General features: G+C 39.6%; 1 protein-coding gene across 1 annotated transcript in view; it reads right to left on the bottom strand.

Annotated features, from left to right (window-relative positions):
- TBPL2 (TATA-box binding protein like 2) overlaps positions 1-18,506 on the bottom strand; it is a 29,644-nt gene that overhangs the window by 8,130 nt on the left and 3,008 nt on the right. Inside the window, exons 2-6 of the mRNA XM_044230239.1 lie at positions 17,537-17,997; positions 16,613-16,700; positions 14,292-14,383; positions 6,850-7,017; positions 1,811-1,905 (exon numbers count right to left, since the gene is read on the bottom strand). Of these exons, the coding sequence (XP_044086174.1) occupies positions 1,811-1,905; positions 6,850-7,017; positions 14,292-14,383; positions 16,613-16,700; positions 17,537-17,997 (904 nt within the window). The remainder of the gene's footprint in view (positions 1-1,810; positions 1,906-6,849; positions 7,018-14,291; positions 14,384-16,612; positions 16,701-17,536; positions 17,998-18,506) is intronic.

Raw genomic sequence — 18,506 nt, 5'->3', positions numbered from 1 at the left:
CCCCACTTCAAAGACTAGTTATTTGTTACAGTAAAACAAACTATGAAACTTTACTGGGAGTTCTAAAAGAAGACTTAAGAACAGAAATTCCATGTTTTTGGATGCTGAGTGATAACTTCATATGGAAATATAAAGGTCAAATGGAGTCATCATGAATTAATAATAAGGAGACTGATACATCATGGGAAGCTGGCTGGCTTGCTGTTTGAGGTTGGCATAATCAGTATGGCCTCCTGCCATATGAGTTCAGCATTCATCTCGATAGAGAATAGTAAAATGTGTAAGAAGTCAGACACAATTAGATAAAAGAAGCAGACTTCATGAAGATGGTATGGAAAAGAGTCTTAACAATTTAGCTCAAGAATTTTAAAAACCCTTCTCTATGTAAAAATAAACCAACTGGAAAAAGCTATCAGTGTAACAAAGAGTAATTACTTTCAATATTATGGTGAACTCCTATAAATCCTTATGGGAAAAAATAATTTAAAAAGTAAGTAGACAGAAAGAATTAAGTTATGAACACACTCTACAAAAGATAAAATGCTATTACTTGAAGAGGTTTTAAAAAATCATCAATTTCTATTTCTGATTACCAGTGAGGTAAGGCAGTGAGATCATTTTCACTTACAAATTTTCTTTTGTGCCATTTTTGTTTTGAATGCTACTGAGAGTTTGTAAAAGATACTTCAGCAGGAGCACCTGGGTGGCTCAATGGGTTAAGCCTCTGCCTTCGGCTCAGGTCATGATCTCAGGGTCCTGGGATCGAGTCCCACATTGGGCTCTCTGCTCAGTGGTGTGCCTGCTTTCCCCTCTCTCTCTGCCTGCCTCTCTGCCTACTTGTGATCTCTCTCTCTCTCTCTCTCTGTGTGTCAAATAAATAAATAAAATCTTTTTAAAAAGGATACTTAAGCACATTGCTGGTAAGAATGTATCATGGGAAAGAACTATACTGTGTATCCCTTTAAAAAAACAACTTGGTAATTTGTACTCAGAACCTTAAGAATAGACCTATCCTTCAACAAAGTTCCACTTCCGAACATCCACAGTAATTATTCTCCACACATAAAAATAGCCAAATGTCTGTGCCATTATAAGCAGCAAACAAAGAAGGAGCATTTAAATGTTTTACAATGGAAAAATAAGTTTGATATGATAATATGTTAGAGCAGAAGTCAGGAAACAGACGGCTAGTCCTATTTTTGTATAGCCTATGAGCTAAAAATGGTTTTAAATTCAATCATTAAAAAAATGGCTGGGGGCAAAACAAAACAAAACAAAAAACAAAGAAGAATATTGCATGACCCATGTAAATTATACGAGTTATATTAAATTTACATTTCAGCATACTTTCTTTTATGTAATGTCTATAGCTACTCTTGCACCAAACATGGCAGAGTTCCACTGTTAAAACAGAAGCCCTATGGTCACAAAGCCTAAAATATTTAGTGTTTGGCCCTTTACAGAAAAAAGGTTTGATGACCTCTCTGTTAGAACACTGTGCAGCTGTGAAAAGTGTTCTTGAAGAGTTTGTAACAATAATCGAAGCTACGTGGTATAATGGTTAATAAAAATGCAGGATGTAAAGATAAGCATATATATCAAAAGGACATAAAAACATGAAAAAATTATAATTCTTTGGGTATTGAGACCAATGAGTGATGGTATAATCCTTCCCGCTTTTTTTCCCCCCAGGTGTTCTACAATATTAAGACTTACTTTATAATGGTGAACAAAGCTATTTAAAAGGAAAAGCAAAGCAACATGTAGCTACAGAATTTTATGAAAGTCAGAAAATAACCTTAGAACTTACCTGTCAACACAACTTTTCCAGATACAAAGATAAGCAACACAATCCGTGGTTTCACCATTCTATAAATAAGGCCAGGAAACAGTTCAGGTTCATAACTGTTCAGATATAAAAGGAAAAAGTTAAAAATAGTGCTATTCAACTACTTTCCCAAAACATTCGAGACCCGGCATGTTAAAGCTATTCTACCAAAAACTTTTGGCCATCTTAATAAAAATAGTCTGGAGTGCCCTATGCAGTTCCTTGTGACAATCAAGAACAGAATTCATCCTTGATCATAACATTTTTTCAAGTGCAGGCCATGCTAAGCTAGAAATTAAGGTAATGTAGGGCATCAAATTTAATGTATTAAGATCCTATTGGTTAAAAAAAGTCTATCGAGAATAATACATAAACACACTTTCTACATTTCTTAAATTGTCCAAGTTTCCCAATAATGAGCATATTTTCTATATATTTATAAACTGCTAAAGATAACAATTTTAGAACCTATGAAGTTTTCCAGACCACCATCATTTGACTCTGGACAAGTGCTGTAAAGAAAACTAAACTATCCCAGCACTTAAAAATTTAGGATTTGTAGGGCACCTGGCTGGCTCAATTGGAAGGGCACTGGACTCTTGATCTCAAGGTCATGGGATCAAGCCCCATGTTAGGTATAGTGATTACTAAAAATAAAAAAATTTTAAAAAAAAGAAACTTAAATTTAGGATTTGGTCCTATAAATAGTAACTCACTCATATTTACTACTAAATGGAGGAGGAGGAGGAGGATAGAGCTAAGAATTGCTTTAGTCTCCCCCATAGAGAAGTAGAGAGACTCTTAGAAAGGCTTAAGGAGACTTCAAAAAAGAAGTCAAGAGTTAAAAGGAAACTGACAAAATAAAAGCAATGGCTAAGAACAGATAAGGAAAAAAAAAGAAGAAATCTGAGAAATGAAACACAACACACATAAATCTTTGCTTTTAATGGGTGAATCAGGACCACACAGAAAAAGTCTCTCCGTTTCATTCTGCAATGAGTAAGACCCATACAACAGATGTGAAATCTCCTACTGGTACCAGAATGATGTGTTACAGCGGGGAGGCTACCCTTCTGAAGCATAAGGAGTTGGCTCTGGGTAGTCTTGTCTTCCTGGGATGTTACTCTTACTACAGAAGGCCTGTCAAGACTTTACCCATTTACCACCTCTCAACACGGGAGTCAATGATACTGGCTTGAGCCCTGGAAAATTTGTATGGGAGTGGAGGTTTGAACCTAGAAAGTGAAAGCTAGAGACACAGAAGGAATGCTTTCATTTGATCTTCCAACAGAATCTTAGCATTTTTAAGGGAAAAGAGGTGGGGGTGTGCCTTGTTAGCTCAGTTGGTTGAGAGTCTGATCTTGGTTTCAGCTCAGATCATGATCTCGCAGTTGTGAGATCGAGCCCCACATTGGGCTCTACACTCAGCAGAGAGTCTGCTTGGGATGCTCTCTCCCTCTCCCTCTGTCTCTCCCCCTGCTTGTGTTCGATCTCTCTCTCTCTCCTCTCTCTTCCTCTCAAAAATAAATAAATAAATAAATAAATCTTTTAAAAGAAGAGGGAAAAGAGAAAACAAAGTCTTCGGTATGTAAGTGATGGCAGACTGCTGTTGGCTTTCACAACCATAGTTTTAAGATGCCAGCACAATAAACTTCCAAGGAGACACTTACTTCATTTTACTTATCCTCTGCCTCATTGCAAGAGAAAGTTGAGGCAGGGGGGGAAAAGGAGATTTTGGAGAGGGATGGAGAATTTTGTAAGTTCAAGAATAACAAACATTTGCCAATCTCTTGCCAACCCAACTTCAACTCACCATTCAAGTCCTGGCTGAAATGTCACTTCCCATGAGAACTTTGACCTGCACACTCCCCTGACCCTGTTGTATTAAATATCCTGTTTAATGGTACCATGGCACTGCAAGGGGTGCCCATCTGGGAGTTACTGTGTTATCTTTAGTTACCACATTGTCTTTAGCTTTTCGGTCTTCCCTTTTAGACAGTGAGCTCCATGAGGGCAAGGAACAGTGGCTGTATTTTTTTCTTCTTCTTTTTTCCTTTTCCCTTTTTGAGGGAAAGAGAGTGAACCAGCATGGGTTCAGGGCCTGGGAGGGTAGGGCTGGGGGTTGGGAGGGAGAGAGGGAGAGTAGGCTGCATACTCAGCACGGAGCCCATTGCAGGGCTCAACCTCACAACCCTGAGACCATGACCTGAGCTGAAATCAAGAGTCAGATGCTCAACTGACTGAGCCCCCAGGTGTCCTGGACCCTGGCTATACAGACTATCATGGTTGCTGTAGCATCTGCTCCATGGTAGTCACCTAGGTATTATTCACTTAAGAAATAGTTATTATCAGGATAGCTTGGATTTAGAAAATGAAGGGAGAATAATGCTCAGGGAAAACTGGAAATAAATACAATGTAGAAATACTGACATCCCCCAGTGACAAGGGGATACTTGTGGTATCAGATGCTAATACACAAACTTGTAGAACCAGGGGAATTAAAGGACCTTGAGGTTTTAACATAGGATAACTTTTTTTTTTTAAGATTGTGTTTATCTGAGAGAGAATGAGCAAGCACAAGCAGGGTAGAGTAGCAGAGAAAAAGGGAGAAGCAGCCTCCCTGCTGAACAAGGAACCAACATGGGGCTCAATCCCATGACCCTGAGATCATGACTTGAGCCCAAGGAAGATGCTTAACTCATGGAGTCACCCAGGCGCCCCCTTGACATAGGCAAACTTGACCTAATAATTACAACTGATGTGGGCCACGGTTCCCCACACAGCTGCAGACACTTAAAGAGAGGCCTATTTTTTTTTTTTTTTAAGATTTTATCATGTCAGAGAGAGAAAAAGTAAGCGCAAGTAGGGGAGTGGCAGGCAGGGGGAGAAGCAGACTCCCCACTAAGCAAGGGGCCCAATGTTGGACTCCATCCCAGGACCTGGGGAACATGACCTGAGCCGAAGGCAGACGCTTAACCAACCGAGTCACCCAGGTGCCCCATGAGAGGCCTCACTTTAAAGACACAAATTTGTTGGGAGAGAAGTGTTTTAACGCCCAGTGTCATCAATACACACACTGGAGCTGTAATCCATAACGTAACAGTAGAGCCTGAATGGCAAACTTTTGGAGCAGGCAAAAGTAAGACTAGAAAGATAGTGGGAGGGATACGATGCAGGCTTTCTTGCTAAATTTTTTGAAAAGATGGATGAGATAATAAAACTGTTCCAGAACGAAGATAGAGCGGCGATGGACCCCTCCAAGCGGCTAAAGTCAGCTTATATGATGAACTCTCTTCTTGCCCTGCTCTCCATTTTATCTCTCAGAACGTGGCAGTAGTGACAAGAGGCACTCCTGCTCTAGACTTAAACCCGAGCTACAAAGACGACAGTGTTGGAGAAAAAGAAATGAAAGGCAACTTGGGAGGAACGGCACAGATCATGTAGAGCCCTTAAGAGCCAGAGAGTGGAGAGCTCAATCTGATATAGACAGGCAGAATTCAGGCGGAGATCTTTCATACATTCAGAAAAAGTGGGTTTGGAGAAGAGACAGACTGGAGGCCCACGGTTGAGAATCTGGAAGAAAAAATAGCTTCTGTGTTGAGATACTCTTAATAACAATGGTTATGAATTTATAAGCCATCCCAAGATTGAAGAAAGAAAAAGATCCCTAAAGAGGCAATATTTCTTGCATGGGGAGCTTTGCAGTGAGCTCAACGGGTACCCAATAAGCACATATTGAAAAAAATTCATGCAGGGAGGAAAAAAAATACAATCAAGGGGAAAATAAACATTGTCTAAAGAATATCACCGAAGCCAAATATCAGCATGAACTTGGATTTTTTTAAAAAAACTAGGAAAAAACAATGCAATTTTTAACAGCTGTTCAGACCATGTCTGTAAAAGAAGGCCAGCGAGTGTTAGAAAAGGCTCTGCTGCAGGACCCCTGCTCACTCTGTTCATAGGAATGACCACTCCAGGGCAAAGAAGTGGAGGCTAGAGAAGGAGAACATTAAGAGTGTCTGTGATTCTGAACAGCTCAGTGGCCTTGGACTGGTATATGTGCCCCAGGGTGGTGGGGCCCCAGGGCTGACCCATTCGCCTCTGTCACTGCTGAGGGCCTGACAGGCTGGGAGAAGCATCAAAGCAGCTGAGGGGAGAGGACCCCGAGCCTCTGCTGGTGAGACAGGAGGTTACGTGGGAAGCAGCAGCCTACAGAGGCTCCCTGAGGAGCAGGAGTCCACTAAAGAAGAAACTGGAGAGGGGGCTAGAACACAAAACCCCTGGAAATCAACAGGACAGACAATCGATAGACTTGCCTTCACAGAATGTGCTAGGCCACTCTTTCTTCATCCTCTCCAACCCTCTCCCCCATGCCAGCTGTCAGCCATCAGCCCCTTCAGACCTGCCTAACCCACCTCATAAACCTTCTCTTCTGGGGTCTCCACTCTGCCCGCAAGGCAGGTGGGCCTGTCTCGGAAATCGGCGCGGTAGTGAATCTCAAGCCTCTGGTGAGCAGGACTGACACCACCCGTGAGCTTGTTAGAACTGAAAATTCAAGGGGTGCCTGGGTGGCTCAGTGGGTTAAAGCCTCTGCCTCGTGGTCCCAGGGTCCTGGGATAGAGCCCCATGACATTGGGCTCTCTGCTCAGTGGGGAGCCTGCTTCCCTTCCTCTCTCTCTGCCTACTTGTGATCTCTGTCAAATAAATAAATAAAATCTTCAAAAGAAAAAAAAAAAAAGAACTGCAAATTCAAGCAACATCTGGGATGATGCAGCCCAGGTAGCAAAGTGTTTTCAGAAAAGCAGGCCAAGTGATGACTGTACAGTTTAATTTTGAGAACCATGTTTCAGAAGACTGGACACATGCAGTAACCAGGAAGGAGTTAAGCTCAGCATGTTAACCCTCTCACCTACAGTCATGAAAAAGAAAAACTCCATTTTCTCAAAAGACACACTATATATGGGGCCCATAACACAACAGCCGTATCTTTGTAAACTCAGAAAGTTACAGAAAGGTCATACCTACTGAACTGCTGATGGGTTAACACCAGACCTTCCAGCCTGATGGCGAATCTCACATCGCAGCTTCCAACCATGTTCTGAACTTTAAAATCGAGGAATCTGGCTGGGAACCCCAGCTTCTGCACCACACGAGCATACTTCCTCGCTGCAAGTCGAGACTGCTCCTCACTGGGGAGGGACAATTGTGTTTAAAGAGATCTTCATCGTTCTATCCTCTATACTGCTTGAGCTGTGCTCACACACTTCCCTGATTGTACTTTTAGCTTTTTTTAGTACTAGGTCTATCTTTCAGTATATCTACAAACCTGTAGATGCGGAGGACACAGCCCAGCCTCCCCTACGTGTGTCCCTAGCACCTAGCCAAAGGTATGGCACAATGGTCAAAGCCAAGCCATATACACGTTTGCGTCTTACTTTGACATCTCTCACATATAGCGTATTTTTCTCCTTTATTTGTTTTAAATGCAATTAAATAAAATTAACTATTCCCCTGGTTCTCAAAGTGTGTGCAGCAGAGCAGCACCACCTGAGAACTTGCTAGAAATGCAAAGTCCCAGGTCCCAGCCACAGGCAATCTGGGGTTGGGGCCCAGAAATCTGTATTTTAACAAGCCCTCCAGATAAATAAGGACACATGCATTAAAAAAAAAAAAATCAACATAAGGAAATAAGACGTATGCCAATTAGGTGGCAAAGACAAAATATTAGAACTTGAATCTTTATGCAACAAACTACATTAAAAAAAAAAAAGCAAACATGAAAACATCTTGAAACCTGACCAGTTTTGCTTGAGCTTTCTCACAGAATGTCACTCAACACACACCCAACATGAGAAAGAAAAAAAGTCATTCAACTTTGTGGCTGGCCATACTCTTCTGAGCGTTTGTCTTGCTCCAGCCCTAAACCCAAGTCACAGAAGGTTAAGTTCCACGAAGTGAAGCTTTATTTGGCAAAACAAAAAGGGATGAAAAACAAGGGCGAAACCTGGTGGGTGAACCGTGTGAACTCTACCTTCTCTTATGGGTTGCCCCATCTTTACTTTGAAAACCAAAACACCTGATTTTAATTAATGAATTAATGTATCTTAATTCCTTCACATATTTCACTCCACGTTGCTTTTCCTCACCCACTTCCAACTCCTGAGATGTCCCTCGCAAGGTCATGTCTACAAGTTAGCACCGAAATAAACGGTTTCTATTTTGAAAACATACAGTCTACTAATTGGCCCATTACATTGCCCATTGCGCTCATGTTTATAAGGCCAAATTTTAAGAATTTGAGTGGCCCTGTAGTTTCGTGAGATATTAGCTGTGAATAGGACATTGAAATTCCCATGCAAACAGCTTGTGGTTAGAGTCTACATACATGTTCTTCTATGATCATTAGGAAATAAAGAACCTTGAACGTCACCACCAGTGGTGATAACCACAGATTACACTTGACACTTTTGTAATCTTCCTGGGCAAAAATAGCTATCCTTCACTTGCAAACTTTGGTTATTACAGTTAAAAAGAATAGGTTTGTATATCCTTTTTTGGAGAGAATTCTGACAGCTCATAGACTAATCAAAATTTCATAAATCTCTATCCAAGACTCAAGAACCAAATAGATTTGACTAACAAGTATTTCTTATTACCTGAACTCAGTATCCAAACTTTCACCATCAGATTTTGGGAACCAGATAAATTCAGATTGGGAAAGATACTCATGAATATGTATGTAATATAAGCATATTTTAAAGTGAAAGTTGGATAATAGACTTATAATTTAGTTCCTATTCCTCTATAACTTAAAGCAATGTTACCATCCTTCCAACTTGATATGTGTGTGTTTTAATTGCTTAATATAATTTTATTTAATAACCTATTCAAAACTTTATTACTCAGTATTTGTGTCCCACGTTTTAATTTTTATCCCCTTCCCCCATTTTACACAATGCTGAAATGAACATCCTTGCAGATGCCTTGCAGAGTTGTCCAATAAGGACTTAAAAATGGTAGATCTCTAGGTCCAAGGATATCATATCAACATAGGAGAAAGCCCAGAAACTTATCCAGATACATGTAAAGAATTTAATATGTAAAAACGGGTTGTGGGGGGAATGGATTAAGAATGGACTCATAACATAAATGTACAAATCCTCCACAAAATATTAGCAAACCACATATAACAATACATTAAGAAGATCATTCACCATGATCAAGTAGGATTCATTCTGGCGATGCAAGAAAGTTTCAATATTCACAAGTCAATCAACATGATATACCACATCAACAGAATAAAGGATAAAAATCATTTGATCTTTTAACAGATGCTGACAAAAATATATGACAAAATTCAGATTCATTCGTAATTAAACTCTCAACTTGGCTTTAGTGGGAACATACCTCAACCTAATAAATTCCATATATATGAAAAACCTAACTATGGGGAGCCTGGGTGTCTTAGTCATTAAGCAGCTGCCTTCGACTTGGGTCATGATCCCAGAGTCCTGGGATCAAGACCCACAGGGGCTCCCTGCTCGATGGGAAGCCTGTCTCCCCCTCTCTGCTGCTCCCTTGCGTGTGTTCCTCTCTCACTCTCTCTGTCAAATAAATAAATAAAATCTTAAAAAAAAAAAAAACCCTAACTGACAACATACTCAATGGTGAAAAACTGAGAGCTTTTCCTCTAAGATCAGGAATAAGACAAGGATGTCCACTGTCATTACTTTTATTCAATATAATACTGGAAGTCCTAAACACAACAATCAGGCAAGAAATAAGAGGTACTCATCCTGGTAAAGAAGAGGTTAAACTGTCACTCTGTGCAGATGACAAGATACTATATATAGAAAATCCTAAAGAATCTATAAAGAACTCCTCAAACTCAACACACACAAAACAGATAATCATATCAAAAAATGGGCAGAAAATATGAACAGACACTTCTCCAATGAAGACATACAAATGGCTATCAGACACATGAAAAAATGTTCATCATCACTAGCCATCAGGGAGATTCAAATTAAAACCACATTCAGATACCACCTTACACTAGTTAGAATGGCCAAAATTAGCAAGACAGGAAACAACATGTGTTGGAGAGGATGTGGAGAAAAGGGAACCCTCTTACACTGTTGGTGGGAAAGCAAGTTGGTGCAGCCACTTTGGAGAACAGTGTGGAGATACTTCAAGAAATTAAAAATAGAGCTTCCCTATGACCCTGCAATTGCACTACTGGGTATTTACCCCAAAGATACAAAAAGATACAGATGTAGTGAAAAGAAGGGCCACCTGTACCCCAATGTTTAAAGCAGCAATGGCCACAGTCACCAAACTGTGGAAAGAACCAAAATGCCCTTCGACAGACGAATGGATAAGGAAGATGTGGTCCATATACACTATGGAGTATTATGCCTCTATCAGAAAGGATAAATACCCAACTTTTGTAGCAACATGGATGGGACTGGAAGAGATTATGCTGAGTGAAATAAGTCAAGCAGAAAGAGTCAATTATCATATGGTTTCACTTATTTGTGGAGCATAAGAAATAACATAGAGGTCATGGGGAGATGAAGAGGAGAAGGGAGTTGAGAGACATTGGAAGGGGAGGTGAACCATGAGAGACTATGGACTCTAAGAAACAACTTGAGGGTCTTGAAGGGACAGGGGGTGGGAGGTTGGGGGAACAAGGTGGTGGGTATTGGGGAGGGCACGTATTGCATGGAGCACTGGATGTGGTGCAAAAACAATGAATACTGTTACGCTGAAAAGAAATTAAAAAAAAAAAAAAAGAAAATCCTAAAGACTCCATCAAACTACTAGAAGTAATCAATGAATTCAGTGAAGTTGCAAGACGCAAAATACCCAGAAATCAGTAGCATATCTATACACACACAAAAAAAAAGTAGTAAAAGGAGAAATTAAGAAAACAGTTTCACTTATAACTGCACAAAAAAGGATAAAATATATAGGAATAAACATAATCAAAAAGAGGTAAAAGACCCGTACTCTGAAAACTGCTAAACACCAATGAAAGAAACTGAAGACAACACAAGTGAAAAAAAAATATTACATGCTCATGGATTGAAAGAATATTATTAAACTGTTCATATTACCCAAGCAATCTATAGATTGAATGCTATCCTTATCAGAATACCAATAATGTTTTTCACAAAATTAAACTACTACTAAAATTTGCATGGAACCACAAAAGTCCCCCAATAGGCAAAGCACTCTTAAGAAAAACAAAGCTGAAGGTACCACAACACCAGATTTCAAGATACACCACAAAACTGTAGTAATCAAAACACACAAACAGGCACAAAAACAGACCTACAGATTAATGGATGGAGAATCCAGAAATAAACCCATGATTATATGGCCAGTTAATCTATGACAAAGGAGATAAGAATATACAACAGGGAAAGGAATAAATGAATAAATAGTATAATAAATAAATAAATAAATAAATAATTCAATAAATGAGGCTGGGAAAACTGGACAGCTACATGTAAAAAAAGTAAAACTGGAGCACTTTAACACTTTTCACAAAAATAAACTAAAAATGGATTAAAGACCTAAATTTAGACCTGAAGCCACAAAAAAATCCTAGAAGTCAATATAGGCAGTAATTTCTCCGTCATCAATCACAGCAACATTTTTCTAGATATGTATCCAAAGGCAAGGGAAACAAAAGCAAAAATAAGCCATTGGGACTACATCAAAATAAAAAGCTTTTGCACAATAAGAAAACCATCAACACACCAAAAAGTAACCTATTGGATAAGAGAAGATATTTGCAAATGACGTATCAGTTAACGGGTTAATATCCAAAATATATAAAGAACAGATACAACTCAACACCAAAAAACAATCCAATTAAAAAATGGGCCTAGGACCTGAACAGACATTTTTTCCCAAAAAAGCATACAAATGGCCAATATACACATGAAAGGATCTCAACATCACTCATAATTAGGGAAATGCAAATCAAAACCACAATGAAATATCACCTCATACCTATTAGAATGGCTAAAATTAAAAAGACAGTAATAACTGTTGGTAAGGATGGAGAAAAAGAAACCCTCGTACACTGTTGGTGGGAATGTAAATTGGTACAGCTGCTATGGAAAACGGTATAGAGGGCCCTTAAAAATTAAAAAAAAAAACATTAAATTCAATAATTCCACTATTGGGTATTTACTCAAAACAGAAATGCTAATTTGAAAAGATAAATGTACCCCCATGTTTACTGCAACATTATTTATAATAGCCAAGATATGGAAGCAACTTAAGCACCCACTGACAGAAGATAAGGAAAATGAGGTCTATATACACAATATATTATGCAGCCATATAAAAGGATGAGATCGTGCCATTTGAGACAACATGAAGGGCCCTCGAAGGTATAAGGCTAAGGGAAAAAGTGAGACTGAGAAAGACAAATACCACATGATTTCACTCACATACAGAATCTTAAAACAACGACAGCAACAACAAAACACAAACAAAAAGCAGAAGCAGTCCTATACATACAGAGAACAAACTCATGGTTGCCAGAGGGGAGGTTTGGGGTTTGGGCAAAATAAGTGAACTGGAGTGGGAGATACAGGCTTTCAGTTATGGAATGAAGAAACCAGAGGAATAAAAGGCACAGGAACATAGTCAATGCCATTGTAATAGTGAGGACAGATGGTAGCTACACTCCTAGGGAACCTAGCATAGTGTATAAACTTATTGAGTCACGTGAAACTAATGTAACATTGTGTGTCAACTATACTAAAAAACCATATATGGATTCTTCAATAAATGTATCAGGTCACTTACTGGCCATTTGCAAAGAAAAATAAATAGTGAAACAAAATTCCAGGCCAGCTCTGCCCAGTATGGTAGCTACTAGCCACTTGTAGCTAATTTTTAAAAAAATTCTATTTATTTATTTGAGAGAGAGGTAGATTGAGAGAGAGAAACACAAGCAGGATGGGGAGGAACAGAGGGAGAGGGAGAAGCAGACTCCCTGCTGGCAGGGAGCCCAGCTTACAGGCTCACCCAGGAGCCCCCGCATTTAGCTATTTATATTTAAACTTAAATTAAGTAAAAAATTATGTTCCAGGGCGCCTGGGTGGCTCAGTCGGTTAAACATCTGCCTTCGGCTCAGGTCATGATCCTGGGGTCCTGGGATCGAGCCCCGCATCAAACTCCCTGCTCAGTGGGGAGTGTGCTTCTCTCTCTCTCTCTCTCTCTCTCTCCCCCTCTGCATCTCCCCCAGCTTGCTGTCAGAGAAAATCTTTTAAAAAATAAAGAATAAAACATGCAGTTCCTCTGTGTATTACCTATACTTCAGTTGTTCAACAGCCCCATGTAACTGGTGGTTACCAAACTGGAGAGCACAAATGGAAAACATTTCCATCACCTAGAGAAAGCACTCATTGAATCAAAACATCAACATCATTTGCCAGAAAAATATACAGAAGTCAATATTTGTATAATGTTGTGCAAGCAGAATGCCTTCTTCCTAAGCATGAAGCCAAACATCAAAACTCTAAAGAAAAATGGGACTGTACACACCCCAAAATGTTAGTTGTATAAAAAAAATAATAAAACACCACTAACTGTAATTTGGGAAATAATATTTATAGTACAAAATGGTGGGAATACTTACAAACAAAAAGCTGACAAAAGAGCAAAAACTCAGAGATGATTGGTCAAAAGACATGGTAGGCCGTTTACATGCTTATGCAATATTCGTCTCACTAGCAAATCAAAGACATGTAATTAACACTTTTTTTTTTTTTTTTTTGGCCAAACCATTTGGCAAACTTTAAAAGAAATGTTAACACCCAGTGTTTTTGGGAGGAAATGAAGCTCAGTATATCTGTAGAGTGAAGACAAATTCACACAGCCTTTCAGGAGGACAATTTACTACTCATCTTCTAACACTTAGAGGAACCAGCAGCACTCCCACTGCAGTTTGATGGTGAAAGGCTCTGTATCAGCACAGGCCTTCCTCGGTGTGAGATCCAGGAAAAGGGAGCCTTTTCAGAGTTGCCTCCTGAGCTAATGCTCAAGATAATGGGCAAGGAGTACCTAATTTGCCACCTTTAAGAAGTTCTATCCAATTACCTGCAATAAGGAAAATATACAATAACTATTTCTCCAGGCTTGTAACAGGTTTCATCACTATGGTAGTTTTTAAGTGCATCTTAAGATCAAGTTCTAATAGCCCACCTACGTCCCCTCGGTTTAATGGGGGAACTGCAAAATGGGACAGGAGTCGGTATTACACAACTGAATGTTTTTAACCCCCAATTTGGCATTTCATGCAATGAAATGCATTTCATGCAACTCTTCGGCAAAGTATTTTGCTCCTCCTAGGTGTTTTGGAACATAAATTCTATCCTTCCCTGTTTTATACACTGAGTTATTTGTCTGAGAAGGTTTGGAGAGTGGTTCCGCATACCTTTTGGCTCCCGTGCAGACCATTTTTCCAGAGCTAAATATGAGGGCGGTTGTTCTGGGCTCTCGGATCCTCATTATGACAGCAGCAAACCTCTATACACAGAAGTCAAAAGGACAATTAGCCTCTGCTAGGACGTAACACTATTCCAGCTGAAAAATTGATCTGGACGTAAAAGAGTCTTGAATAAACGGAGATCGGATGGGAAAGTGAAACAATGGTCTCCCCGCGCTAAGGTAAACAAAACAAGTACATTCTAAAATGTACTTAAAAAAACCAAACAGGTAAGAATAATAACAATAAAGCTAAAATTTAAGTGCCTGTTCTATTTCAAGCCTGCTACCAAGAGCTTTACAGGTTTTGTCTCCTTTAGCTCAGGATAGAGCTCAACTGTGTCCATGATCATCACCATTTAGTGCATAGGGAAACAGAGTGGTTGTTTAATTTTCCACATTACACAGGCAACGGTAAAGTTGAGATTGGAAGCCATGACTAATTAGATGCTGTGGTTTTTTTACTTGGAAATACTTCCTTTTTCTTTCAAAGACTATTTGGGGAGGGGAGAGTATAAAGTATGTTATAGTTTTGCCAAGACTCTAGAATGTATTAAAAAAAAAAAAGCCAAACTATAGAACAGAATATATATATTGATAGGCATGCTGAAGATGAAGGACATGTTGATTTTCAGTTCTCAGTGTGGTGCCCTACCCTGCAGCATGGGCAGGCTCTCTGGAAGGTGCTGAAGCAAGGGGCACCAGGGCTACTGGCCTGCCATGCTGATATGTCATCAAAGACTTGCTACTCCTTTTGGTCCTACCCAGGCGGCCCCTTCTGTGTTCATCTTCCCCCAGCAAGCTGGGAAGGAAACCAGGGTGAGTATTCTGCACGACTGCAGCTTCCATGGGTTGGAGGGGGTCCACAGGACCAAGATGGGACTGGCAGTTTCTGATTTGAAATGTGGACAGTGAAAGAGCCTTGAGTCAGCACTGCACAGAGCTGATTAAATCTGGTGAATGTTTTCCAAGTGTTTAAGGTAATACTCTAACCTGGTATGCATTTTTATTAAATTCTGAATGGCGCTTAAGTGCCAAGCCAGAATTTCTCTGGCTGTCAAATTCAAGTTTGGATAGATCCTATATACAAAAACAAAATGAGGGAGAGCAGAAGATGATGGACAACAAAATATGCTTAAATATGCTGACTTAAAAGTGTGGGCAATCATGGCTGTGGCCATAAGCATCCTAGCTTATCACTGTGTTTCTGTGCTCATCCTAGTCAAATATTTCCAGAAAAAGGAAATATTTGGCTAATATTCAAGTACATGTAAATTCAGAAATCAGCAAGAATACTCCCACAACAGCAAAAATGACTTCATCCATAAATAGCTGATGCTTACAAGGTCCTCTTGTGTTCCTAGAAATACGACCTTTTTCATCTAAGGCTGTAAATCCTCCACCATCTGAGACAGTGAACTTTTCCCTAATAGAGACAAGGCCTTACTTGTCTTTGCATTCATAGGTACAAAGACCAGCCAATTACTAAATGTTGACTGAATGAACAAATCTACTTCTTCGGTTAATAGGCCATTAAAATGGGACGCCTGGGTGGCTCAGTTGGTTAAGCAGCTGCCTTCGGCTCAGGTCATGATCTCAGCGTCCTGGGATCGAGTCCCACATCGGGCTCCTTGCTCAGCAGGGAGCCTGCTTCTCCCTCTGCCTCTGCCTGCCATTCTGTCTGCCTGTGCTCGCTCTCTCCCTCTCACTCTGATAAATAAATAAAATCTTAAAAAAAAAAAAATTGGATGCTTAGCCTTGGCAGGACACAATAGAGTAAATTTTATTAGACTTTGAGAGAAAAGAAATACCTGAATCTTAGATCAGAAAGTAGAAGCTTGAACTTCACACTTGAAACAATTTACCTTTCTCAAGTAAGGGAAATTATAAATGGAAAAATATGTAGCAGGCAGGTGGGACAGCATTTAGGAAAAAAACTATGAACTCTGATGGCATTTTAAAGAAGGTTAGCATTCCCATGGGCTGAAAGGGGTCATACTGAAAAATCTTTTTGAATGACAAGGGGAAAACCTTAACTTTTAGGAACTGCTCAATCACTGCTTTTATTCGGCATGGAGAATGAGGTAATTTTTTAGAACTTCAAAGCAGACAATGAGGCAATTAACCTCTTGAGTTGTCAAAAGTTTTGGCCTAACAAAATTTTCTTTTTCCATTTTAAAAACAAAGACAAAGGAATGAGTCAATAACATGATCGTATGAAGGAAATCTAAGTAGAAGCTAATTGTTGAAAGGAATACAGAGAAATCTCACCTTTGGGTTATACTCTGCATTTTTTGCGTGCAAAGCTATTTTCTTCAGATCCAATTTACAGGCCAGGTTTACAGTGGAAACTATATTCCTGATGAAATAAGTCATTTTAGGAAATTACATAAGACATAACAAGTAAAAAACAATTCAAATGTATTAACTTCCTCATTTTATAGATAGTATATTAGCAACTTCCTAGGAGAATTAGTCTCAATGTGAATATACTGTAACATGATAAACCCTAGTAAAATGTAAAGATTCCAAAGCGAAGCACTAAAAATAGCTTCTAAAATGTCACGACTAGCTGATGAAAAGCAAGTTTTAAATCTTTTTCAAAACCAGGCCTCAAAACAGAAAGCATAATTCTAAATCAATTTGCAAACTGAATTCAAATTTTACATCTTTATATTCTGTTTATCCAATCCCAACCACAATTCTCAGCAATCACAGTGCTGTAACATAAACAATACAACCCTTCGAGAATATATATACTAGTCTTAAGTCTCTCTTAGGAGATCAAGAACTAGTACTTCATTTTACAAACTGTGTAAAGCCAAAATCCATTAAGAATAGACAAAAGAATAATTAAACCTGAAATGCTCTTCCCTACCCTATTACTCTGAAATTCGTCATCATTACATTTGGAAACTAAAATGTGTACCTGAGAGCATCACCCATTAAAAACACACACATACAGGGGCACCTGGGTGGCTCAGTGGGCTAAGCCTCTGCCTTCAGCTCAGGTCACGATCCCAAGGTCCTGGGATCGAGCCCCGCATCAGGTTCTCTGCTCAGCAGGGAGCCTGCTTCCACCTCTCTCTCTATCTGCCTGCCTCTCTGCCTATTTGTGATCTCTGCCTGTCAAATAAATAAATAAAATCTTTAAAAACACACACACACACACACACACACACGTAAACAACTTACTGTAGCTGAGGCACAATTCCAGAACATTCTGAAACAGGGGTCATTGGTGTCATGGGCGTTATGGATACCAGAGGCATGGAGTTTGGTTTCTCAAGAGAAGGCTGGACTGAATCAGCATCACCAGGATGCAGATGTGAGTGGGAATTCGATACATTGCTGCTGCTTATTAACCCCAGACCAATGTCCTGTTCTCTGGGTAATGACATCTTCCTTGGCGGACTTTGAGTTTTATAATTTTCTTCAATTTCATGCTTGCTTCTAAGGACACTCTGGTCTTTATTTTCTTGGGTAAGTTCATCTGGTAGGAAGCTAAGATCCACACATGAGAAATGGCCAGAGGTTTCTTGGACTTCTTCAAGATGTGAATTAAACACAGTCTCTGGATGGGATGAATTAGGGATGTCCACAACATCAGGTGTGACTGGGCTGAGCAGTGGCGACCTGGGCGCAGCGAGGTCATCCTAGGCCATTCCCAAAACAAAATGCAAGAAACAGAACACCAAGTCACACCAAAGGGATACCACTATTGCTAGCCAGCAGGGTGTTCAAGAATGCAAGCAGTCCAAGACAGCTTATGTTCATTCCTGTCTCTTTCCATAAAGTACCACTAAAGTTACATTTCAGAGTTGCAGCATACTTAATAGAAACAGGAAAGTCGATCTTAAAATGCAGAGAAAGCATTTTTCAAAAAATGTTTTTCCTACATTAGATTCATAGTAAGTTGCCACTCTAATTTTGTAATAAAGGCAACTGAGCACCTACACTCCAAAGTGTGTGTACTCTGGGTCCTCTTTCTGCCCTTTCTGTGCCACCAGAATGATGTACATGAATGGCCTGGCAGGTGCTCTTAGAAGCATTAACAACACTGAAAAGAGAAGCAAACAAAACCTGAAACAATAAGGCCAGGTTCTTATTAAGCCCTGCTCCAAAGTCATCGTCTGGTGTCTGTGATGATGAAGCCTGGTTACCT

Source organism: Neovison vison, chromosome 13, assembly GCF_020171115.1.
Source record: "Neovison vison isolate M4711 chromosome 13, ASM_NN_V1, whole genome shotgun sequence".
NCBI classification, from domain to species: domain Eukaryota; kingdom Metazoa; phylum Chordata; class Mammalia; order Carnivora; family Mustelidae; genus Neogale; species Neogale vison.
This window is presented reverse-complemented; position numbering and strand designations above follow the sequence as displayed.